The sequence below is a fragment of the Talpa europaea genome (assembly GCF_964194135.1).
Source record: "Talpa europaea genome assembly, chromosome: 13".
NCBI classification, from domain to species: domain Eukaryota; kingdom Metazoa; phylum Chordata; class Mammalia; order Eulipotyphla; family Talpidae; genus Talpa; species Talpa europaea.
Window position 1 is genome coordinate 50,734,055 of NC_140080.1, and position 26,084 is coordinate 50,760,138.

The window sequence follows — 26,084 nt, forward strand, 5'->3', positions numbered from 1 at the left end:
GGCAAAAAGTAAAACGTAAGATTTTGAATACAATGAGTTGACAATTATATGTGTGAAATCTTTTTAACATATTTAGGAAGTCTAATTCTTCATTTTTTCTTGTTTTCATAACTCATCTCTTTGACAATAATTTATACAGCAAAACAGAGACTCATAAAACACATACCTTCAAATTATGAAATGCCGTCCTTCTGTCCTATTTAGCTTCATATTTTATATCATATCATGAAAAAAAGAAAACTTTCTGGCCATTAAATGCCTTTGTTCTCCTCCCTCATCCTGTTTACTGTCATTCTTTCCCAGAGATAAGCACTATCTTCAAGTTGATGTTTTCCCTCGAATTCTTTTACTTTCTCATAATACACACATTCATAAACAACAAACATTACTGGTTCTTTATAAGTTTGTAGACTTCTGTACCTTTTCAGCATTTTTTATTTATTCAGAGCCGCAGCTCTGTTGCTCAGGCTGTGCACTGCACTGCCCCCAGGGCTCCACTCATGCATGCCACTCCTTGAGTGACTTCTGGGTGTTGTGCAGTATGGCAGCCCCACAACCCACTCCCTGTTTGGAGATACACACTGAGGCATGATAGAGCTGGCATTTGTTTATATTACCCTATAGTTTTCATCATGTGCTTGTGTCATTTTATTTGTGAATTATTATTTTTTCCATTTATGAATTTCTTTAAGGAAAGACTACTGTTGCTATTGCAAACAGTACCAGTGAACTTCCTGGTGTGTGTCTTCATTGATACAAGGTACCCGTGTCTCTGGGAAGTCATCACCCTTTATTCTGAAGTATCTAAGCAATTTTTAAAAAATTATTCTACTGAACATTATAATAAGAAAAAGACAAACTTGGTAAAACTTAAAATATTTATTAGTATGAATCAGTGTGTGTTAAACCAACAACAGATATATCGGGGTGTCGCCAAGGGCAATGCTGTAGCACAGAAAGCAGGAGGAAAGGTCCTAACAGTCTGCAGTGGTGTCTTCTATTGCACAAACTGGGTCCAGCCCAGACAGAAGCTCTTTATAAAAATATGAGAAAAGGAGGAATTTACACAACAGAGCACTGACATTGGCTCTGGTTTCAACAATGATGGTTAAGAGATTAAAAAGCTGTCTAACAGGCCAGAGCTCTTTAGTTCGTAAGATAGTTCATATTCAATTCACCTTGAGCACTGCAGAACAGTGAGAAGTGGAGCTCCCTAAACCCCACTTATTTTATCCATCACCAACCATACGGTTGGTGGGTCCTAGGTCTTAGAGGAAACCTTTCAGTCATCCAAACTTCGCTCAGAAAATGCATTCAGATCTCTCTGGGGCACAGCTCTTTTGTTGGCTAAAGGTTAGATTCGGTCTTTTAACCTCCTGTAGTCTGCAAGTAACGTCATATTCAGCACCCTAATGTACCATTTTCAGTTATAAAATGGCAAGTCAATTATGTACCTAGATAGACTGTTCACATGACTCTGCTCCCATCACAAGGATTGCCTTGGGAAATAATCCCTGGGAAGATTCATGCCTACATTACATTAACACGTAGTCTTGAGCCAAATGGATTATATGTTGGCATAACAAATATGAAATCATATTTACAGATGTACACATACATACCCACGGGAAAGAAAAGAAAATGGAGGAAAAGGAGCACATTTTGGAAGGTTGTAAAGGATGCTACATTCCATTAAACTACGTGACATTTTGGAACAATAGTAATTTCCAAGTTTTATATACTATTAGGTGATTATAGTTCAATTATTAGAACAGTCAGAAAGTAAACTCAAGGCAAAATAAAGGAAAACAAGAAACCATCATTGTGGACAAGGCTCAAGCATCTCTCTTTAGAAAAGTTTCCAAGTTTATGCAAATACATGTGTGACCATATTATTCTCTCTTCACTGATTGTGTCCCATAGTGATTTTATGTATAGTCATCTAGCCGGCTTCCATACATAAGGTCATACAGAGAAATAAGAGTGTTTCACACCCTCATATGCTTCTAAAATAAAACCATGGGCTCATTCGTGGGCAGCTCATTGCATGTGGCTACCATCAAGAGGCAAGAGGCAACCACTAAAGACCCAGCCCAACATTCAAAACCCTGCTGGAAAGAGGTTCATCTTAGCCAGACAACCTGAGCACTGTCTCCAAATAAACCCAGATTCTCAGGAACAGCTGGTTAAGTAAAGGTTCTAAAATAAGCCTGCCAGTCACTTGGGAAGAGGTCATTTCATTTGTCAACCCCAATTTTTAATCTTTGGAAAGATGTATGACAATTGCTTGGCCTGCAAGCAGAATTACACTAGCCAGTAATGTTGACAATATGGAGCAAAGCCTAAAAATCCCTGCCAAGGCCCAGCCAAGACATCCAAATGCCAGTTGCTAACCATTTTTGAGGTACCTATCTGGGGGAGTTAAGAGGCACTCGAACCAAAAATACTTCACATTCTAAGATTGTCAAACTACTCTTGAAAGCTGGGTGAAGTGGTAAGAAATTGACAGAACATCAAATTGACAGCACATTTTTGAAATAAAAATCGGAATCTGTGATTCCCACCTGGCTATTTTCTTGCCCACTGTCCACATGAAAAAGTGTAAACATGGCAGTGGTCTCTCAATGACTCTGGCCTTTTGTCCTTGATGGACTCTGTGTCTACTGGTCTGGAGCATGGTGGGTGCCGCCAAGACAGGACTCTGAAGCACAGTTCATTTGTCTGTTACTGAAAGTTCCAGGCATTTAATCAGCTTACAGTCTCTTCCCTGGTTTTTATATTACAGCTTTTCAACAAATGTTTGCTGGCCCTTGCAAGTTCCTTCAAAGAAGGCACCTCCTGGCCTTGTTACCACACTGCACGGTTAACCACTCACAAAGCTGTCCTTTTGCAGCTTCCCACACCTCCCAAAAGTCACTGACCTGAATGTTCTTTAAGAATCACCTATAGGAGCCTAACAGAAAACCAACTGCTTCTTGATCCCAGGTTTTCATGGACACTTTAATGAACATTTATGGTAATAGGATTTGGGTTTTGAATGGAACTAGCTCTTCCTCTTCTCACTGCCTTTTCTTGCCTTGGATTCAGACATTTTTAATTAACTGAGCGAAAAGGGCAGCTGAAAAGGAAGATTTTATCAAGGCCCAGTTAACTGGCACTCCAGAAGTGGACCTTTGCCCAAATACCTACACTTCCTGGAGCTTGGCATCTCCTTAAATATGTTCTCTGATTTTGGAGTTTCCAGCGGTTAGGATCTTAAGGTTCTGGTACTTCCTGTGGCTGGTTTTCCTGCAACCTACCGTTCATTGCTATTGTTAAAAGTTTGCCCTACAATCTGGGCTATTGCAGTTATTTTTTCCCCCTAGAAATGACATTATGACATATTCTTTTAGTAAAATAATACTCTGTGCATTAAACTTTTCTAAGAAACTAGGAATTTATTATCATGGAGGACTTGCATGCCAGGCAGTCTCTGGAATAATCTTTATATCCTAAATCTGCCACTGTTCACATAGTAACTGCTTAAATGACTTGCAAACTAGGTCTTCCAATCCTAAAATTATATACAATAGTCAGATGTGGTTTGTTTGTATATGACCAATGCTTAGTAAAATGTTCATCAAGTGAAAATCAGAGATGTAGACAATGCTAACATTATCTTTCTCCACTTTTATGATAGCTCAATCCAATTATCCTCCACGGAAAGGTAAAATAAATCAACCTTTTTGGTTAGGCTCAGGTGAAGGCTGGTTAGGTAATGAAGGCAATGGCACTGAAGAAGTTACTGAAATTTGGCTAGGGAACCTAGGAAGTCAGAATGGAATTCCACTTTAGAATCTCACACACAAGCCAGTAAGACTCCTGTACAGTGGGAGAACATCTTAAGGCTTAACAAAACACTCAATTTAATGTTTACCAAATATCCGTTCCCTCCAGTGTGCATCCAACACACTAATGACCACTTTGCAGCAGTATGATGGGTATTTCCAGAGTTTTCTAAAATCCTTTTCTGGGAACAACTCTTGCCCCCTTTCCTGGTCTTTCAGAGTGAAAAGCTAGCATGTTCACTTCTCCTTAAGTGGGGTGCCAGGCCGCCAAGCACGGAGGCCCTTGCTTCAAGCACAGTGGGCACAGCCCAGGGTCAGCAGCATCGCCGGCTGGCTTGCACGCTTTGCTTCCCAAGCTTGATTGCTCCATTGTTTCCATTTTCATGGGGGTCCAACGGTGGGATCTGGCGACCTGGAACAAAAAAGAGGCTAAGATTGAGCTCCTTTTTCCCAGGGAACGTGACATATGGAGAGAATCTACTTCAACACTTGCACTTAATGTCTGGGCTGTGCAGGAAGTAGAACTACAGAAGCAGCTCGTCCCTCTCTGTCCCCCTTATCACTTCCTTCCTCCTTTTCCCTTCTTTTCTTTCTGACTCAGCTGCATGTCAAATTCATGTTTACAAAGTAAAGGAAAAGTAAAAGCTGCTTCCTGAAAACACTGATTTCCTTCAATTTGGAACCTCTTGCAAATGAGAAAGGGGAGAACCCCCATCCACCCTGAGTCCACTTGTTTCTCCCCAGTCCCCCACAGATAGATACATCCCACAGGGAAAAGCTGCTTCATGGCAGGGGCTTTGGGGCTCTGACAATAACAGTGAGTGCTCATCTCTTTGGCATCTTAAAAGATTGCGGCAAAGAATTGTAAACTTTCTGGTAATTTATCATTTACTAACTCTTGCGTCCCCATTTCTCATCCTGCCATACACTTAAGAGTATAAACTGGGAGCCCCGAGAGACTTCATAGGAAACAGTAATGTCACCCACAAGTAATCTTATTTTTATTTAATGTAATTTGAAGCATTATTCTAGAGTTTCTGAAAAGAGACACAAAGTAAAAATTAACACAAAGGGGGACGGTAGGGAGGTCACAGATAAGAGTATAGGGTTTCATTTTGAGATGATGAAATTGTGACGGTTGTTATATATACTTGTGAATCCATTAAAAACCACTGACCTCATTAAATGGGTGAAAAAACTGCTTTTATTGATATATTATCAATATAACATTACCCAGGTTTAAGGTATACAATGTATTGACTTGATACATCAGATATTACAATAAGATTATCACTGTGGTGTTAGCTAACATCCCTGTCATGTCACTTAATTATTTCTTTTTTTGTGGTGGGAACAGTTAATATTTAGTCTCTTAGCACTTTTGAAGTTTATAGCATTTTTGTCTATAATCGGATATATGCTTGTTATTTCCACAAAGCTATCTTTAAAGAAGGCAAGGGAATCTGCCATGGAAATAACATATTTGGAATCTCGCAGTTTTCAAAGATTTTCATAGCCTTAACCCTGTGGAGTTGGTGCAATGGCTATTATTATCCCAGTTTACTATGCCCACAAGAACTTAAATTATGTGCTCAAGGTCAAATCAACAGTAAATGGCATAGGTGGTTCTTTGCTTGATTTTCTGATGAATCCCAAAATCTATGTCTTTTCACTCTTCCACGCCAACATTCTATGATATTCTTCAAGCCCCATGAAAAAGGCATGAAACAGTAGCTCTAAAATAAGGATTTTTAATCAACTCACTAGTATATCAGTTTACCACAAACCAGTAATTATAAATGAAAGGGAAATCTTTCCAGTGAAAGTCCTCTGTGCAGGTGGATGTTACCTAAGGACCATAAGGAGAAGCAAAACACCCTGGTAGAGGAACATTTCCACAGGGACAGAGAGTTAATTTCAAAGTTATTAATGTGTTATGTAGATTGGGTGGCATGGCCATTCATCAAAGCTCCAGCATAAAGAGTAAGATTATTGGCAATTATTCATAATTCAAAATTAATGGTAGAGCTCTTTATCTAAGGATGAAGCAAAGAAGAAGAATTTCTGCAGTCACTGCTTCTGCCAACAAATCTATACAAAGCTTCTGTAGGTTACTGTCCAGCCAACAAATCTATATGAAGCTTCTGTAGGCCATGACAAAACAGTTCAGTTCTAATCCAGAAGCAAATGAGAACATATGATTCTATTTTCTTTTGGACATGCTGTACTTTTTATAATTATTATTAGTCACAATTAAAGGAAGTAATTGAAATGTCAATCTTAAGTGGTAGAGAGGAAAGTTCCTAGTAACAACCAGTACTTTGATTTATTTAGGTCAGATTTTTGTCAATTAAGTGTTACTCCTAGAAAGAAAGAGATATGCTTTAGAAGGATGATATTGTCAAAATGTATCATTATTTTAAGTATTTAATTTAATAATATTTGCAGTGCCTTCCAAGTGAGAAAAGTGCTACAATAGGGACTTCTGCTTTTGTATCTTAAATATTCTCAGACAAAATTATGATTGGTGCAACATGTTGCCCTAATTAAATAAGACAAGAACTACTTTCTAATTGGTATTTTTGGCAGTATCAAAATCAATTTCATATATTAACATCAGCTTCATGCAATTTTTATGTTTTTAACTCTAAAGACAACAAAATATCATCCTTCTTTCAGCCCTCTTCTACATAACTTGTTCTACATGCCTCATGTCATAAATTCTCATAATTTTTTCTCTATGAAAATTACCCCAAAACAAGTTTATATATATAAGCTTTCTTGTTTGGGGGTAATTATACACACACACACACACACACACACACATATTATTAAAGTCTCAAAAGCTGAGTGAAACTCTGGGAGCAAGGAGCACACAGGGAGCAGATGGGTTGCTACACCCTTCCTTGATCTCCCCTTTTCCTCCCTCTTTCCTGCCTCTCCCTTCTCTGCAAAGTAAATAAGCAAGACTATGGTTGGGATATGAATGAGATTAAGTAAGACCAGGGACTCCCTTCTTTTCTTATCCTAAACTGTCATCATTGTTTTTGAATCATTTGTTGAACCTGACTTCTTAGAGGCTCCAGATTCTGTTTATCTTCATATATTCAAAACCTCATTTATTAGAACAAAATATTTCTCTGCTATTTTCTCAGATTTCATTTTTCTCATCTGGTAGAAAGAGTTTTGAGATCTGAGAGTCAGAGTTCCAGGAAGTGAAATAGGACAAGTTGCTTAATACCTCCAGGATGTCCTTTCCTCACCTGTTAGAAGAAAATGAGGAAGTAGCTGGATAATTAGGATGCAATATAGACATTACTAATAATGGAAGGAACTAATAACAACAGTGGAGTCCCCAGTAGACTCAGGGTTCGAGTAGAGTTTTCATGGGCTCACTATGGACCCACCCTGCTCTTCCACAAGGCACTCAAGCATCTCTCAAGAGTGAGAAGAAAGTGTCTCCCCTGTAGGGGGTGGGGAGAGAAAGAGAGAGGGGCAGGCATGTCATAATAATGAAGGAAGTGCCTTAAAAAGAGAAGGAAACAAACAGCCCTGCGAAAATGCAAAAGCTCCTATCTTGTGGTCAGAGTTACTTGGAGATTACTGCAAGTGTAAATGTACTCAGGTAAAAGAATAGTTCTGGAAAATGACCACAGAGTTGTGTACCAAGGTGATCACCTCGGAATACTGTTGACTCAGTATAAATTACTCTGGCCCAGACCAGAACAAAAAACGTATACAAACATCTGAAAAAGCTCTGAGCATCATCTGTATGATTTTACTCTAACAAAATGTCCTCTGAGTCTGCAATGTCCATAATAGGCACCCTTGAGGACAACTCCTAGGCTGCAGTGTTTATTTTAATGAGGTTTGAATTGTGTAAGATTGTTTGGGAAAAAGTGAAAAGACTGTTTTTTGAAGTTCAGTTTTCCTGCCAGTTGACAGCCTAGAGAAAAAGCAGGTTTTATAAATGATTCCTGAAGAATGCTGTACATGAAAAAACAAATTCCAAGCCTATAAATTTTACCATGGCTCTGGACCAGGGACTGTAATGCTTTTACACATAACAAAAATAAAATGGTATGCTTAGCTGCAGCTGTTCCTTTTCCTCACGTAGTGGATCGGCTACTTCCTCTGTGGGCTTAGAGAGCCCTCCCTGACAACTTGTGGCTTGTAATTCTCTCCTTTCATTTTAGGTCTATTTACTTGGCTCGGCTATCTTTTGTTGGGTGTCAGTGGTGTTTGTTGTTGCTATGTAACTTTCATTTCTTGATCTTTGTTTTCTGAATAATCCAGATTAGTACACTGACCAGGTTTACTAGGACTTGGCAGTACTTACTCTTGAAGTAAGTACTTAAAGTCTCTCCATTTAGAGAGGTGGGTCTCTATGGAACACAGCCAAAGGCTCACAGTCATGGAACACTGCCTTATGAAAACAGAATGGGCAAGAACACTGTGTGTTCTCTGCAGCTGGGACAGCCAGGTAGCCCTGGTGGCATGTGAGAGCAGATGTACTTGGGGCCAGTCCTGTAAAAGCCACACAGGGTTGTAGCAGTGTTGCCTTAAATTATGAAACCAGGTCCTTATCCCTATGGTTTTCCATGGGAACTGGTGGCATGTATGTAGCTGTTGCTAGATTTTTTGCAGTTCCCCTGTTTATGTGAGAAGTTTTCAATTGGTTAGAAGCCAGCTTTATGTAGGAAAAGAGAAAAAGCTTAGAGGAGAAAACTTTCTACACTAACAGAAACAAGTAAACTACTTGAAAAGTTAGTAGTTTAGTTTTTCAGAAAGAGCATGAATGCTTAGAGTCATCTTTTTGGTGGAGGTTAAGAGTAGAAAATTTGGAAAGGAGGCACCACAAGACCAGAGACCTGTCTCATGCAAGGCCAAAAGCTGGAGGTGGGGGCAGAAGTGATTAATATAGTCATTAAACCAGGTGTGGAAGTGAAAAATCCTGCTATGGGATTTGCACAGAAAGTGTCTAGAGGCGCAGACCATAGGTGGGGATGTGGAGATTGAGGGCCATTATAGGGAATCATTGGTCATTACAAATCAAACTACTCACACCCTAGAAGTAATTAAGTTAACAAAAGTTAGCTCCACAAAGCAATGAGCCCCGCCCAAAGAGAAGATATATATCAGTGTAATTTCTGCACTGGCAAGGGGCAGTGGTCCTCCTGCCCACCTGTGCCTATTTGCAGATGCTTCTCTTCATCAACCTTTTCTCTCTGCAGAGCAGCAGAGGCAGCTCTCCTCCCAAGATTGCCCACCTGTGACTGTGCAGCCCTCTTTTTATCAAATCTGTCTCTTTCAGGACCGCTTTCTGCCCACTTTTGTCTGTATTAGTGTCCTTTACTCTCCTCTCCCTTTTATAATAAACCTGTCCTTTCCGATATACCTAAACACCTCTGTCTTGTGGAGAAACTCACGACATGCCACTGAAAGGGAAGCTCAGGTGAAACTTTTCCCAGAAGTAAGCCAAGGACCCCACTCTCCGAACCCAAGACCTCTGCAAATAGGCTTCATTTTAAGGATGCCATCTTTGAGAAGGAGTGAACAGTAGCACAAAGCTTGAAGGCAATTTATGAAGAGTTGAACAGGTGTAAATCTGAATTTGGGCATAAAATACTCTGTAGGAAAAAAGTTTAGGGAAGAGAAATCTAAACATTCTGAACAAGATAAATTGATGGAAAATATTTCAAAAAAGACATAGTCCCCAGAAGATTCAAAATCCTCAAATCACTACAAGCTGAAGCCAAAACAACCTGTAAAATATTCAATTGAATGAAGAATGACTTAAGATAGTTACAAAAGATGCCATGAGTGAAAATTCCCAATTTTAGGAAGCTAGAAACGCGTGAAGAATCGAACTAACAAGTGAGTGAACTGTAAGCAGAAAAACAACATCTGAAGACTGCAAAGTAGATGCAGAACAAGTTCTATATGATAAAAAAAAATATGATCAAGTTTCTGAACACTTGCTAAAGATAAAGACTGGGCTTCTGTGCTTGCATAAGATATAACTTGAAATTGGAAATAAAGAATGAATGAGAAAATTACAACCAACCAAAAGGAGTTGTGAAGAACCTGATCCCTGCTGCTAAGATAAAGGCTTCTTTAAACACCTCAGAAAAAGAAAGAAACCAAATTTATACTCAATTATCTGACGAAGACAAGGCAAAGGAAGAGCTTACAGAGTGTATTTAAAATCTCCAGACTGAAGAAGAAGCAGCTTTGTAGTCAGAAAATATACAGTTTGAAAGTATGAACCCAAAACCTGAGCAAAAACTTAGTAACTAAACTGTATCAAGAAAATGAAATGACACTTCACAGGAAATTAACAGTACAGTAAAATTACCACTTAGAGAAAGAGGAGAAACTTTCCAAAGCAGATAAAGAGATTAGCTATGGCGCCAAAGAGCTGGAATGAGCCAAAGATCATGAATTAGAGCAAACCATTCATTCTTATCAAGAGCAGTTATTTCCCATGAGAAAATGACAAATGATGACTGATGAAAGAAACGTCAAGGAAAGAAAAGGCTCCAAACAGACAAAAATTAACCACAACAGAATTTAATTTTGAACTTTTAGGAAAAGATTCTTATGCAAATTCATGTTCCAAATACAGTGGTTGGCAGAGAGCATTCCCCATATCATCCCTCACATTTGGGGTGACCTTTATCTGAAACAAGAGCCTTTCTCTCCAAAAGTTGGAGGGTCTGCTCAGACTCTCACCTTTGTTTCCAGGGGAGGAGGAATGGCTGGGGAGTCCTCTAAATCATTAGATTATCAACAAGATAGAAGAATCAAGCTGTGATTAGTTAAATGATACTTATAGAGCACCTTCTGATGCTAGGCCTTCAGAAATGGAATCAGTAGAAATGACTACCTGAAGTAACTGACCTGGCTTTCTTCCCCCACCTCCTTCTGCAGTCAGAGGTCTCTTGTTTCCAAAGGACTTCCTCCTTCTCTGCCACTTGCCCCAGGAAGCGTGCCCCTATTCTGTAATCTTTAAAAATCAATTAAAATTTCGGCCTCCCTTGTGGTGCAAGTGTTAAGATGCAACCTATGAAATAATCCGCAGCCACTGCAACTCGAGTTCGATTCCCAGCCAGCCAGGGGAGTAGCCCACATAGCACAGAAGACCTCTACTGACTCACCCGCTGCTCCCCTCAGCAGTGTATTTCTTTAGTCTGCCTGTTCTGTTCCCCACTCTGTCTCTGGTGAATCCTCTCACCGTCCCCCTCCCCACACCTCTGGCCTGTACCCCAGCTCTTATACGCATGAATAAATAAATCTTTAAAAAAATATATCAATTAAAATTTAGTTAATTAAGCATAAAGTTAATTTCACATTTGTCTACAACCACAGTCAATACAGTTCTTGGCAAAAAAACAGTCTTTGGAGTTTAAAACATCTCGGACTGCAAGATTACATATATAAACAGCCATTATTTTTTTCATTATTATTTATGTGAAAGTGGATTTGTTAATCAAATTAATTATACTATCTAAAATAAAATAGAAATGTATTCATAAAATTCATATTTAAATCATGTTTTTACAAAATAATACCCTGCGAATTAAAATTCCATTAAGCTTCAATTTGAGCAACAGTATAATTACTTAAGTAACAGCAGTTACTTAAACTGAAAATGAGAAAGAAGTCAAACTATTTTTGACTATTTTTGAACAGTGACCAAAAATATTGTCAAGATTCTTGTTGTGGTTCTGAATGTCCAGTCACAGGCACATTTGAAGGGGGAAGCAAAGCTGAAGGGAACTCACTTCCACTTTCATAATGTGGGGGTGGGGAGAAAATCCAGCTGTTGGGGGAAGTGAGGAAAATCCAGCTGTTGGGGGAAATGAGTGACTAGACATTTCTTATTATGAATGGAGAACATGGGGGACCTTTGGTGGTCAATGAAGTCGGTTTTGGGTGAGGTATTGGGTTCCAAGAGCGAGGTCCTTGGGTAACCCTGGAAAAAGTTTCACCAGAGCTCCCATTTCAGCGACATGGGGCGAGTTTCCTCTATGAGACAGAAGTATTAGTTATATCCAAAAGGACAGATTTATTATAAAAAGGGAGAAAAGAACAAAGGACACTTGCACAGACACAAGAGGGCAGAAAAAGCTGGCCCTGAAAGGGACAGGTTGGCGAAGAGCAGTACCTGCATGGGCACAGGCGGGCAGAAGGGCACATGACACTTGAAACCAGTCCCCGTAACTATCCTTTTGTAGTAAAGAAGAAAATACCAGAAGTACTTGATGACCTTAAATAGTACAGTGAAGAATCTGGTCATGAGGAATGAGCTAATATTTTATGTGGAACCATAATGGCTTTGGAGACAGGATGTGGATTCAGTCTGAGGTTTATAGAACGTCCAGATCAGGGACACTAAGCACTTCAAGTGCAGTTGAGAGAATTAGAAAGCAAAAAAATGGAAGGAGAATTATAAGAAGACACTTGGCAGGCTCTGATGACTGATTGGAAGTGGGAGGGTGAAGACAGGGATTTAAAAAACAGAAGTGAGAAGTCTCAGGAACTAAAGGAATGGAGATATCACCAAGACAGAGCAAGGGAGGGGAGCTTGTTGTAGCTTTGGTCAAAATTCCAAATGTCTTTAACATAGAGGGGCTTAAATTACTCTAAAGTCATGATCATTAGAAGGCAACTTCTCCTTTTATTTATTTTTTTAACTAAAAGACTATTTTTGAAGCAGTTTTATGTTTACAAATGCAAATGAGCATAGAGTTCATATATACCTCACCACCATCCCCAATTTCCCTGATTTTTAAAATCTTACACAAATGTGGAATATTTATTATTGATAAGCCATTATTGATCATTATTATTAATGAAAGTTCACAGTTTACATTAGTGTCACTCTTGGTAGTGTACATTCTGTGGGTTTGGTAAATGAATAATGATATGCCATGTTTCCACTGCTGTATTACCATACAGAATAATTACACCACCCTAAAGGTCCTGTGCACTGACTAGTCATCCCTCCTCCCTCCACCTCTAGCAACCATAGACCCTTTTAACTGTCTCCACAATATTGCTTTCTGCAGCATGTCTCATAGCTAGGATTGCCCAAGATGCAATCTTTTCAGTTTGGCTTCTTTCATTTAGCAGTAATCATTTAAGATTCACCCAAGTCTTTTCACAACTTGATAGTCTCCCCCTCTTTGTAATCATTGGATAATATCCAGATATAGCCCTTTAATTTTCTATTTTAACATTTAAAAATTACAGGACACAAGAAAGAAAACTCTAACAAACTAGACTTCATCAAGTGTTAAAACTTCTGCTCTTCCGGGCCTCCCCGGTGGCGCAGCGGTTGAGCGCTGGGTTGCAAAACTGCGCGCGGCCTCTGCGGCGCCGGTTCGATCCCCGGCTGCTCCCCGGCCACCAGAGGAGGGTCCCACATGGCGCGCAGACCTCTCCTGCCGCCCGCTGCTCCCCTCAGCAGTGGACTTCGGTCCTTCTGCCTGCTCTGCTCCCCGCTCTGGCTCTGGTGAATTCTCTCACCCTCCCGCGCTTCTGACTGTACCCAGTGCATGTATAAACAAAAAAAACAAACAAACCAGCAAACAAATAAATAAAGCATGCCTCTATAAAAAAAAAAAAAAAAAAAAAAAAAACTTCTGCTCTTCCAAAGACCGTGTCAGGAAAATAAGAAGATTACCCAGTCTGAAAAAAAAAAAAACATGAAAAACAAATACCCAATAAAGAACATGTACTCAAAATATGTAAATAATCTTTACGACTTAACAATAAGAAGACAAACAACTTAATACAAAATGAGCAAAATTTTGACCTGACACTTCAAAGATGTAAGGACTGCAAAGAGGCACATAAAAACACTCAAGATTATTAGTCACTAGGAATATACATGTTAAGACACAAGCAGATACCACTATATTCCCATTAGAATGGCTGAAATTTTTTCAACTGACCAGACCAAGTATTGGTGAGGATGTGGAGTCACTGGTGTTATCCTGTATCTGTGGTAGGAATTGGTGGTGGGAATGTTAAAACTACTTTGGAGAACAGTTTGACAGTCTCTTAAAAAGTGAAACATTACCAGATATGCCAGCTGTTCACTCCTGGGTATTATCCATACAAAGACTGTACAGATAGCATCACAGAAACCTTAAATTTTAAACATTCACAACTGAGAATAACCTGAATAGATTAACAAATCAATTTTATACATGCCATAATGGAATACCATTCAGCACTGAAAAGGAACACAGTAAAAGTCACACTGTGTTAAACTCTGTGGGACCACTGATTTAATCTCTAGAATAAGAACGCTGCATGAGGCATACAGGAGAAAAATGAATAGGGAACCTACTGTTTAAGAGAGTTGAAAAATCTTGTCAGCTAATCACAGTGTGTGGAATTATTTGCATCCTGATTCAAATAAACTGTAAATGGGGCCTCCCTGGTGGCACAAGGGGTTAAGCACCGCACTGTGAAGCAATCCGCAGCCTCTGCAGTATGAGTTCGATCCCCAGCCGACCAGGGAGCAACCCACATGGCGCAGCAGACCTCTCCTGTTTCGCCTGCTGCTCCCCTCAGCAGTGTAGTTCAGTCAGCATGCCTGTTCTGTTCCCCACTCTGTCTCTGATGAATCCTCTCAGCCCCTGCATCTCTGGCCTGTACCCCAGCTCTTGTATGCATAAATAAATAAATCTTTAAAAAATAAATAAACTGTAAATGGAAACGGAAAATATTTATGATAATTATGAGCTATTTTGAAATTTGAACACTGGTTATTTGATGATATTTATCAGAATAATAACAGTGTTATGGTTATTAATGTAACTGTAATTCTATAAAAAAAGAGTTACATACTGAAAATATTTACAGGTGAATTGATATGATATTTCTTAAAACAATACAAGTGGGGGGCAGGGGATAGGCCGCTGGGACGGGAGATGAAATCAGCTTGGGTATGAGTTATGAGTACATGAGTCCACCATATTATTCAGTTTACTGGTATGTATGTTTGAAATTTTCCATAATAAAGTCTTTTTTTAAAAAAGTTCCCTGGAATCTTACCACCAGGAAATTATCACTGCCAACATTTTAACCTGCATGAGTCCTTCCAATCTCTACCCATAATAATACATTATTTACTGCTATATATTATATGGTTCATATTTTATGAAATCAGGATAATCTATACATCACTCTGTAACTTTTGTTTCACACTCAACAATTTATCTTTTTATGTCAGTAAATACAGATTTACATTATCAACTTTAACCACCAGTTTATATTGGTATGTCATAATTTTTAAAAACTATTTCTCAACTTTTGGACAGTCATTTCCTGTTTAGGCCTTGGCTTACTGGCCCTCTCACTAATGACCCAGAGCAAGTTACAGCCCTCTCAATGCCTCAGTTTCCTCATATGTAGAGCAAGGATGACAACACTACCATTTCATAAATGGTGCATGAATAAATCAGTATAAGCAAAATGAGAGTTTGCTATATGCCAAACATTTTTATTACTACATTTTACACATCTGGCTAATTTCTTCTTATAATTACTGGAATAAAAGATATACATTTTTAGTGCTTTTGACAACCAACTTGCTCATATTCTCAAACTATATTAATTTCCAGGCATTTCCTATTATTGCATTTGCTAAATTAGCTATTTTGGGTGGTAAGAAAGTAACAGGCTTTGGGCCTCCCTGGTGGCGCAACGGTTGAGTGCTGGGTTGTGAAGCTGCCCGCAGCCTTTGCAGCGCTGGTTCCATCCCCGGCTGCTCCCCGGCCACTGGAGGAGGGTCCCACATGGCGCGCAGACCTCTCCTGCCGCCCGCTGCTCCCCTCAGCAGTGTTCTTCGGTCCTTCTGCCTGCTCTGCTCCCCGCTCTGGCTCTCGTGAATTCTCTCACCCTCCCGCGCTTCTGACTGTACCCAGTGCTTATATAAATAAATAAATAAATCTTTAAAAAAAAAAAAAAAAAAAGAAAGTAACAGGCTTTGTCTTTGTCCTTTTCTTGTCTCTCAATGGTTAATCTTACTTTCATTTGAAACTTGCTCTACTATTATAAAATTTGCAAACATTCTGTTTTGCTTTGTTTTGAAATTTCTTTTACCTGTTTCAAACCAAAAGCAACTCCCTAGGGCAAAATTCCAGTGGACTTAAAATGATTATAAAATGATTATAGAACACGGCATGGTGACTGACCAAGTCTTAAATTCCTGTCTTTTGTAGGAACAATCTATTCTCATTTTTCCAAACCAGTATGTTTGTGTCTCATCTTCAGAAACAACTATTTCTCACCTTGTTAATAAACTAACAACAAACAGACAGAAAAAGAAAAGAAAAGAGCAAACCCTAATATAATGTCTATAATGTCTGTAGGTGTGATTTTTCAGGAAAAAGCCTGTGCTAGTTTTTCTATAGGAAACATTCACAAAAACTGTTGGCTAAGGTCCCTTATCAGACATTTTTCTACGGACCCTGTAGTCTCACCTCTTTTTGCTCTCAGGGAAATTCTTTTTAAGTTATTTGAGTTGAATAATTAAAACCCACAACCCTAAATTTGTCTTTCTCACGTTCCAGAATCTGCCACACTCACAACAAATGCAGTCTGGGAACTCTTGTTCCTGTGCCAATTTTCCTCATTCCAAGAAATGGAACCCTGGGAATGTGCTCTCTTCCTAGTTCCTCATTTACAACTATCACCCAGTGTTACTAGTTCCACTTCCAAAAGATTTCTGAAATTCACATCCTCTTCTTTCTACTACAGTGCAAGCCACCTGTGTTCTAGGTTACCACAAAGCATCCTGATGGAGGTGAGTGTTTTCCAAACTACCTTCTCCCAATACATTCTGCAAGGGTGATCTCTTTGTCAGAGTAAACTGAATATACCATATCCCAACTTCAAAGTTTAGGCTTCCATATGCATTCAAAACATCACCCCATTCCCATGGGGCCTCCCTGGTGGCCCAAGGGGTTAAAGCTTCAGCACTATGAAGCAATCCCCAGCTACAGGAGCAGGAGTTCAATCCCCAGCCAGGGAGGTGACCCACATGGCGCAGCAGACCTCTCCTGTTGTGCCCACTCTTCCCCTCAGCAGTGCATTTCAGTCAGTCCACCTGTTCCGCTCCCCGCTCTGTCTCTGGTGAATCCTTTCACCCCCCAGCACCTCTGGCCTGTAGCCCAGTCCTTGTATGCATAAATAAATAAGCCATTTAAAAAACAAAAACAAAAACAAAAAACACCACTCCCTCCCTCCCCTTACAAGGCCATGCGGTGACCTGGCTCAGGCTCAAACCTTGCAGCCCACAGGCCCCCTTTTTCTCTTCCTTACATGCACTACACCACTTCCTGCCCCAAGAACTCAGCACAAGCTTCTTGTACTGACAATTCTTCCCAAGCTCTTAGCCCAGGTGGTCGCTTCTCATTTTTTATGTGCAGCTTAAAATAATTTTCTTGGGGCACCTCCCCATTCAATGTAAAATCTCCACATCATTATGCTCTCACCCCTGTTTCTTTTGCATCTTAGCATATATTACAATGTGTAAGTATCACCTATTTGACTGTGCCCAGAGCCTGTCTCCAAACCCAACTGTTGCTTTGTTTGGTCATCAGTGTCTAGAACTTGACCCACAAAAAAAGCACAAGATTTATTTGTTGAATGAATGAAGAGAAACTAGGGCTGGCCAACTGGCTAGTGTTATTCAACAGAAAAGTGGTGACATTTCATTTGATCTAATGAACCCAATAATATATTATCTCCTCAGACATCAGATAAGGATGAAAATTCCAATTCAAAACCCTGAATTCAGCACTATCCTGATTATTATTTTCAGCTGCATGGGAAATAGGACAGAATAAATTTAAAAAATGAAATAAAATAAATAAACCATAGGGATCATGCACATAAGTTGGGACAGATGAAGATTTCATAAAAGAAGAGACTCGAATTGACCTTGAAGTAATGCAGGTTTGCAGGCAGGGAAGGAAAAACATCACATATAGGGCCATAAAGAGCAAATGGATGAAGAAAGGGAAAAGAAAAGCTTCCAGAGGAGCAGATGCTGTCATCTGAGCTCTGTGACCTGCCTTCAAGGAGGCAGTGAGAGCAATTTTCTAAGGAAGACCATTGAGACTTTTGGATTTTGATTTTTAATACCAGAATATGTTAAAAGTAACAGAATAGTCTTTGTGTTTCAAAAACCAATTTAAAAATGCAAATGTACAATTTATATTCTTGGCCAAGAATTTTTCTTCTTAGATTTTAACTCAAAGAGAAAAAGTTGAATGTTCAAATGAAAGGGATAAGAACCCAAGGGAGAAAAATGAACAACCCTGGGTGGACACACGGAAGAGACTTCGCCACATGCAGTGGGGTAAAGCAGGTCCAAAACGTGACTAAGAAAAAGCGCTGGGAAAATGCCGATGAGATCAATTTGCTTTGTGGGGACGGGTTGTGCAGAGGCCTCTGAAGACACGGAGGCTACTCAATCTGTCACAGGGTAACTTCGAAGCATAAATAGATAATTTCAAGTAAACAATCTTAGCTAGAAAATAGTTAACTCACTTTCAAATAAACACAATTGTCCCATTTCTAGTTTAGAAACACTGCAGGAATGTAAAAGGAAAAGCTGTGTCTCTTCACCCAAATCAGTATGAATTCATCTTGTTTATGCACACTTTTTAAAGGGCTTTAATTCTCACTAATCTTTCTTCATTTTTAAATGCATCCTTTCTCCCAGGGACCTCAGCCTCTGGAACAGTGCTTTGGGGAGCAGAGGTGCCAGCAACATCTCATTCTATTTTGAGCTCAGGGAGGAACAATGTAATACAAGTAAGAACAGGGAAAAGTAAATAAATGAAATGTCTACTGCAATATATTTAGGCATACCTAGCACTGTGTCTTAAATGAACCAGTAATTAGGCTAAACACTCCACTCTAAATAAATCCACCTGAAGGAGCTGAGAAACCTGGATGGCACCCATGCGCACAAGTATCTGTCCACATAGATGCTACACCCGGTGTCTACAGGCTTCTTTGCTAAGGCAATGAAGACTGAGGATGAACAAAACGGGAACAAATGACTGTTTGACATGGAAGATGATCGCATACAAGTGTTTTACAGGTGATAAAGGCATTAATTATTTGAAATCATAATTACCTAGGACTGTAAGCAAAACACTCATTTTTTCTTAAATGAAGAGGACCACCAGGATCTCAGAAATTCATTATACAAAGTTCCCATCCCTTTGAGCCATAGAGCTCTCATATGTGTTAAGGGCTATATTGCTGAATCCCACAAAGAATTGTCTTTCAACTTCAGATATTAGTACTTGCTGCTGAGGTTTGTTTTTCTCTTTAAGGTGTTTATTTCCTTTTTAATTTTAATAATGATTTGCATAAATCACTGAAAATCTTCTAGTTCCTGTAGAACAATTGTATCACCTCATCTTCCATGTCAAATAGTCATTTGTTTCTGTTTTATTCATCTCAGGCTTCTTCAGTTTCCTGCAGAAACCTCAAGCTGATTTCAGGAATATAGAATACTCTGCATCGCTGCCGACCAGGGCTGTCGCCAGGGTCTGACTCGCAAGGGCCAATGCTGGGGAGAAGGCTCTGGAAACTAGAAGGAGCCACACAGAGAAAAGGTATGAGTGTCATGGGCTTAGGAGCTACCTAGTTTTATCAATTAAACCACTTAATAAAAACCATGAACAAAGTGAAATGTTCAGTAGTGGACCGACAGAATCAACATGTGTTTCCTCAGGGCAAGGAAGGGCAAATGCCACCAGGAAAGAATGAGTTCGGTCTGCAGAAACATGAGGTTTGTGGTTCAAGTCAAACTCTCTCAGATGTTACCAGTTTCATACTTATAGGGGGAGCTGAGCAATTACCCCCCAGCAGAGCACTGCAGCCATGACCCACTCTTGGGAAGGTGCAGGAGTTTGGGGCTATGGATGTTTCAGCATAAAATTACAGCCCTACCACTCTACAGTGTAATCACCCAGGTCAGCGAGCTTGGAGAACACTGTTCTATTGAGAGTGTGAAACAACAGAAGGAACATGAATCCTTCTGAGGGAGGAATCAAGGAGTTCAGGTGGGGACCCCAGTGATCAAGAAGCCCTGGGGGCAGTGGAGAGCTGAGCTAAATTCTTGTGTGGCTTTCTGCATAATGTATGTACCGTAGGTCAGAGTTCCCCAACTCCAGCAAATTGTCCTTTAAGCCAAAAGAAACAAACAAAATATTCCAGGCTGTGTGTTCTCAGAGTCTAAAGTAATGAACCAAAACCAGCTAAAAGGAAGTCAAATTTGTTCTGGGAAGGACAGCCCCTCTGACTTTGAGAGCAATGCCAACAATGACCTCAGGCAGAAGAGAGATCAAGCCATCAGTTTCCTTGTGGAACTCCCTTCTGGAATTGTCTGGAGCCGAGATATTTAAGAACAACTGCCAACTGCCAACTTTTCCTAGGGTGGATACCCCAGGACTTGAGTCTGAGCACCTCACTAAAAACTTACATTTCTTGTAAAGTCCCCAATTATGGTTTGAGGGTGTTCAGGATAGTTTCCTAAGACAGCTATTGGCAGATAATTCTCTGAGGGGACCCAGCACTGTCATTACCAGAGAAAATTGTGAAGGTGAAGTTTAATCATCCATGGTTGGGGAATAGCTGTTTGATAAAGGTCATTTATGGGGAACCAGGGTAAAGATAGGAAAGATAGGACCTCCCCGGTGGCGCAGCGGTTGAGCACTAGGCTGCGAAGCTGCCCGCAGCCTCTGCAGCGCAGGCTCAATCCCCGGCCACGGGCGAGGGTCCCACATGGCGCACAGACCTCTCCTGCCGCCGCCCACTGCTCCCCTCAGCAGTGTACTTCAATCCTTCTGCCTGTTCTCTTCCCCACTCTGGCTCTGGTGAATTCTCTCACCCTCCCGTGCTTCTGATGGTACCCAGTGCTTGTATAAATGAATGAATGAATGAATGAATGAATGAATGAATGAAAATTAATTAATTAAATCTTTATTTAAAAAATCTATAAAAAATATAGGAAAGATAATAAAACCCAGAAACGAAGACAAAAAAGGCAGCTATCACCTTCCATTAATTATAAGCCTATCAAAAATGAGGAAAGTTTTTACAAACGGACTTTCCACTCAATACCCAATTTCAGGTCATATGGGGTGGAAACACAATTTTTTGTTGACCACCAAGCAAGTAAAAGACATTCTAAAGGCTTCTCTTATTTTGTTTGCCTAGAGTTACTCAGTTTAACGAGTAATTTTGGTTTCCAAAGCTTACGTCATTATTTTTTTTTTGCACCCCTCAATATAGTAAAATTAAATGCTGCAGGATATATCATTTTTAAATTAAAATAAAATTTTATTTTGTATTAGGGTTACTTCATTAAAAAAACATTTTCCTTTTGTTAAATATTTATTTACTCATGCGTACAAGAACCGGGGTACAGGCCAGATGCGCAGGAGGATGAGAGGATTCACCAGAGACAGAGCGGGGAACAGAACAGGCAGACTGACTGAAATACACTGCTGAGGGGAGCAGAGGGCGAGACAGGAGAGGTCTGCCGCGTCATGTGGGATTCTCGCCGGCCGGGCAGGATTAAACCTTCTTTCCAGAGGCTGCGGACAGCATCACAGTGCTGCGCTCAACCACCTGCGCCACCAGGGGAGGCCCGGGTTACTTCATTTTGATTCTCAAAACATAGTCAACAGATTAAAACACAGAACTGTGGAAACCTACAAGTGCATGCTTATAAGTTTTATACCATGGCATCAGATAAAAATCATACAGAGGAAAAGTTCATTTTCAGGGCTCTATGTTTTTGTCTTTGACTCTCAAAAGCACAAAAATGTGAGCTTAGCTGAAAACAATTACAGGTACTTACTGATTCCTTGAAAGAGCTCTTCAATGTTAATAGCATTTTTTGCACTTGTTTCAACCACCACGGCACCTATGGACTCAGCATATTCCTTAGCATCCTTCAAGGGAACCTCCCTGCAAAAGAGGTCAAACCCACGCAGAAATGAATGGTGGTTTGTAAAATATAAATAACCCCAAAACAGACTCACCCCCCCCCAAAAAAAAGCTCATGTAGAAATATCTCCTTTATTTTCCTGTAGAAAAAAAAACAACTTTTTCACTCAGCGAATACTAAAAACCTACCATGGGTGAGACTTTTCAAAGTGCAAACCCTGGTCCTCTGGCATCAATAGATACAAGACATGCACATGGAAGAGAATGTCCCAGTTCCACAGAAAGAAAGATTTTTCAGAACAGTGGGAAAAGTCATTTTGAGTATGATAATACACATTTCAGCTTTCAAAGTTAGGGTTGATTTCACTTTTTTCCCCACATTCAAAATTGTGTGTGCATGTGCATGCTTTTTAAAGACTGTCATGTATCGTCTTCACAAATCACAGAAAATATGTGACATGGCTTAAAGTTTGGAAATGAACCTGATGGTAGCTTACAATGGCTATGATTCCATGCTGCATATCTGGTCTATCACTTTTACTTATTTTTAATTAATTAATTTATTTATTTATTTTAAGATTTTTTTATTTATTTATACAACCGCTCAACTGCTTCGCCACCGGGGAGGCCCTGGACTATCACTTTTAAAAGGATGTTCCTGCAATGATTCTGGGACATGAATTCTATTAAAAGTAATAATTTCTAAAGACATTTATTAACCAATTTTAAATTAAAAAATTGTGGAGGATATATTAAAAAAAAAAAAAAAGACACCATTCCTCTCTCCAGAAGTGTATTAATTCACTCAACAAATACTTATTGAGCAGCAACTGCATTCCTGTCCTTGTAGGTGCTGGAGAAAATGCTGTCCCTGTCTTTGGAATCTACATTTGAGAGCACAGATGAATAAAGCCACAATCCCCTAACCCACGACACTGTAACGTCAGCAATATGTGGGGAACAAAGGCAGCGATAAAGTGCTCAGGAACAGAGAAGGGTAGAAAGTGATGCATTTGATGACGGGAAGATCCTGGAAATGTCAGCTGAAGTGTGGCAGGAAGCTAGCCCTCACCCCCACCTATGATTGGGTCAGTTCTACACACAACAGTCTTGGGTGTGATTCGGACATGCAAGTGAATGATATGGTATCTGAATAGGGAGGAGGTCAGAGACCAGTTGAGAGCAGGAGGAACGAGTGGAATATGGTGAGTGAGCAGGATGGCACCCAGTGGCTGTAGAGCACCAGTGGCTCTAGGAAAACAGTGCACAAAATGAGTTAGAATGGCAGAGCAAGGAGAAGAATTTGGCAGCTCCTCTAGTGCTGTAGGCAGGAGATAACACAAAGCAGGCTAGAAGGAAAGCTAGAGGAAGAGAAAAGGTGGTGGCCAGAAAATCAAAAGTTGGGGGGAGGGGGAAAGCTGTATCCACCTCCCACCACCTTGCCTCTACTCCCCTCTCCAGCTGAAACCTCATAAATGGTATAAAGCTACTAGGAAAATTCTATTTTGGCAAATTAATGCGCTCATGAAAAAGGGCCTGACTGGAGTCTACTATTACACCACTATAATATATTATCATAATGTATTATGATAATATACCATTATAATATATTAAGGATGATTATCACAGGATCGTACCAGAGAATAAGCCTCCTGAGTGTTGTCAGTTGAAAGCTGTACTTCACAATTTTTCTTAATAAAGATATATTGGAAAAATCTATTCTCCGGAATCTTCCCTCTTTACTGCTTCTGACAAGCCCAAGGTCTCTCCAGATAGTGGAAAAAAAAAAAAGAACATGGAGTTTTTTGGTGGCAGTGAATTTCACATTTGAAACATTTTACAAAAGGACCTGTGTAAGTTCAGTTTGTCCTGCTACCCTATTTTTTATTTTTTCCTGGCAGTCTTTATCAAACCACAAATAGAAGGGTGGGGCTCATCTCTGCCCAAATGTGGGGCAGATAAGACAGGCTGTTGCCTGCTAATCTCCACCTGGGGGTGGAGGCACAGGTGGCAATCAAGGAAACTCAGGGTCCCCTCAGTGAAAGAGGGTCACATACACAGTCACTGCTCCTTAGCTCCCTCTCCTTAGCCTCATCGTGGACAGAGGGAGTAGAAAGGTCTTGCCTGGATTCAGGCAAAAACAAGATTACTGCAACACAATCTAAAATACCCATCCTGAGGAGAAGAGCCAAGAGAGCTACTTATCTCAGTCTACAGTGCTGGACAGAGATAAGAAAAGCATCTCTTTAGACTATTAAATAAGTGACTTGCTCATGATGGACATAGTGAATCGAGGATGGGGACAGGGTCTGACTCCAGGCCCTCACAACACAGCCACCCAACTGGCATCAGAAGCATTCTTCCCATCTTTATAAAGTATATGTGGGGTTCAAAACATCCTCAAACTGGATGTCATCTGCACTGGAGTCGTGGTAGAGGCAGGAAAGCAGCATCTCCTATCCTAAAGAACAGATTCTCAGTCCGAGAGGCTGGAGGGACAGTGAAATGCCCTCTAATATGAACTGGGATTAGAAGGACCAATCAATCATTCTCCGGCTTGACAACATGTACCTACTACCGTGGTATAAAAGAAATATGTGTTTGATCTTTTCCTGGGTTCTTGGCACAGAGCACCTAGCCATGAATTTTCTGAGTGATGGATGTGTCCTTTGTATTCACAGAGTCCCATACTTGAATTTCTAATGAGGAGGGGCCCCTACAGAGATTCAGGACCGGAGCTGGTGCCAGAGGAGCCACCCACATGATTGGAGAAATGGACCGTTCAGTCCCGCTCTCAAGCCTTGGTGAGGGGAGGGGAGCTAGAGATGTGGTCAATCATGACTAAGGAATGAAGCCTCAATAAAAAACCCTTGAACACAAGGCTCAGAGAGCTTTGGGTTGGGGAACACATGGAGGTGTTGGGAGGGGGTGTGCCCTCAACGCTTGCATGCCACCCCAGACTTCCCCTAGGCACTGCTTCCATTTTCTTCATCCGAGTTGTGACCTTCATAGGAACAGTAATCATACATGCAGCGCTTGCCTGAGGTCTGATATTCCAAGGAATTATCAAACCTGGGGGAGGACACCAAGGGTTTCCCCAACCTTGTAGCCTCCTGAGCAGAAGTGTGGGTCACTTGGGGATATCCAAGACTTGTAGCTGGCATCTGAGGTAGAGAGCAGTCTTGTGGGATAGAGACCTTAATAGGGGGATCTGTGTCAAAATGAATTGAATTGCAGGACACACAGCTGGTATCAGAAGGTTGTTATTGGAACCAACTGTGCAACTCCAGCCAGAGGTTAAAATTTACTTCTTAGGATTCTCTTGCACACAATGTAAAATAGTGGCCACTGGGAACTTCAGCTGCATTTCAGGGGAGGCCCACTGCAGCCCAAGGGGCTGGCTGGCTGCCACCTAACCCTTCTATAGTTATGACTAACTAACAAGACTGTGGCATCCAGTCTCGTTAGTGAACTTGTGTTCATTTTTTCAACAAATACTTAGCAAGCATCTGCCATATGCCAGGCACTGTGAGAGGCATTGAAGCTGGTTCACTCAAGCCAAAGTGTAAACACACAGCTAGTCCATTTTGACGGGAAAGAACATATTTAGACTTTCTAGAATGAGCTATGATAGAATGTCAGGACACCTAGAAATCACCCAGAAGAGTCAGCTGAGCAGTGTAAACTTGGAGTTCTGCCCCTCTCCAACAGCTGCTGCCTCATGCCCATTCAGGAGTGGGTTCTGTTCTGCCTGATCCTGCAATGGCAGCATTAAGTCACCCAGGCATCTTAACCTGAGTATTTGTCATCCTGACTCACCTTAGAGCAGCAGCTGCCAGCCAGCTAGGGCAGGAGGAGGGTCCGCATGGAGACTGGGATTCAGAACTGGGCTGGGTTCCCTTCAGAGCCAACAGAAGAAGCAAGAAAGCTGGAGACCTCAGGAGGCTCCAGTTTCCTTACCAGAGAAATAGTGAGTTAAAGAGATCATAGGAGGGGCCTCCTCTGATGGAAGAGGTGGTTGAGCACCGCGCTGTGAAGCTGTCTGCAGCCTCTGCAGCACCGGTTCGATGCCCGGTCCCGGCCGGCTGGTGAGGGTCCCACATGGCGCAGCAGACCTCTCCTGTTGTGCCCGCTGCCCCCCTCATCAGTGTATTTCAGTCAGTCTGCCTGTTCTGTTCCCCTCTCTGTCTCTGGTGAATCCTCTCACCCTCCCGTGCATCTGGCCTATACCCTGGTTCTTGTATAAATAAATAAATC

The 26,084-nt window shown here is 40.7% G+C and overlaps 1 protein-coding gene across 1 annotated transcript in view; it reads right to left on the bottom strand.

The window, feature by feature from the left end:
• Positions 1-4,141: 4,141 nt before the first annotated feature.
• Positions 4,142-26,084, bottom strand: part of RAB31 (RAB31, member RAS oncogene family) — a gene marked incomplete at both ends in the record, with an annotated part of 144,604 nt that continues 122,661 nt past the window's right edge. Inside the window, 2 exons of the mRNA XM_084251920.1 lie at positions 4,142-4,239; positions 21,739-21,848. Coding sequence (XP_084108046.1) covers positions 4,142-4,239; positions 21,739-21,848 — 208 coding nt within the window. The remainder of the gene's footprint in view (positions 4,240-21,738; positions 21,849-26,084) is intronic.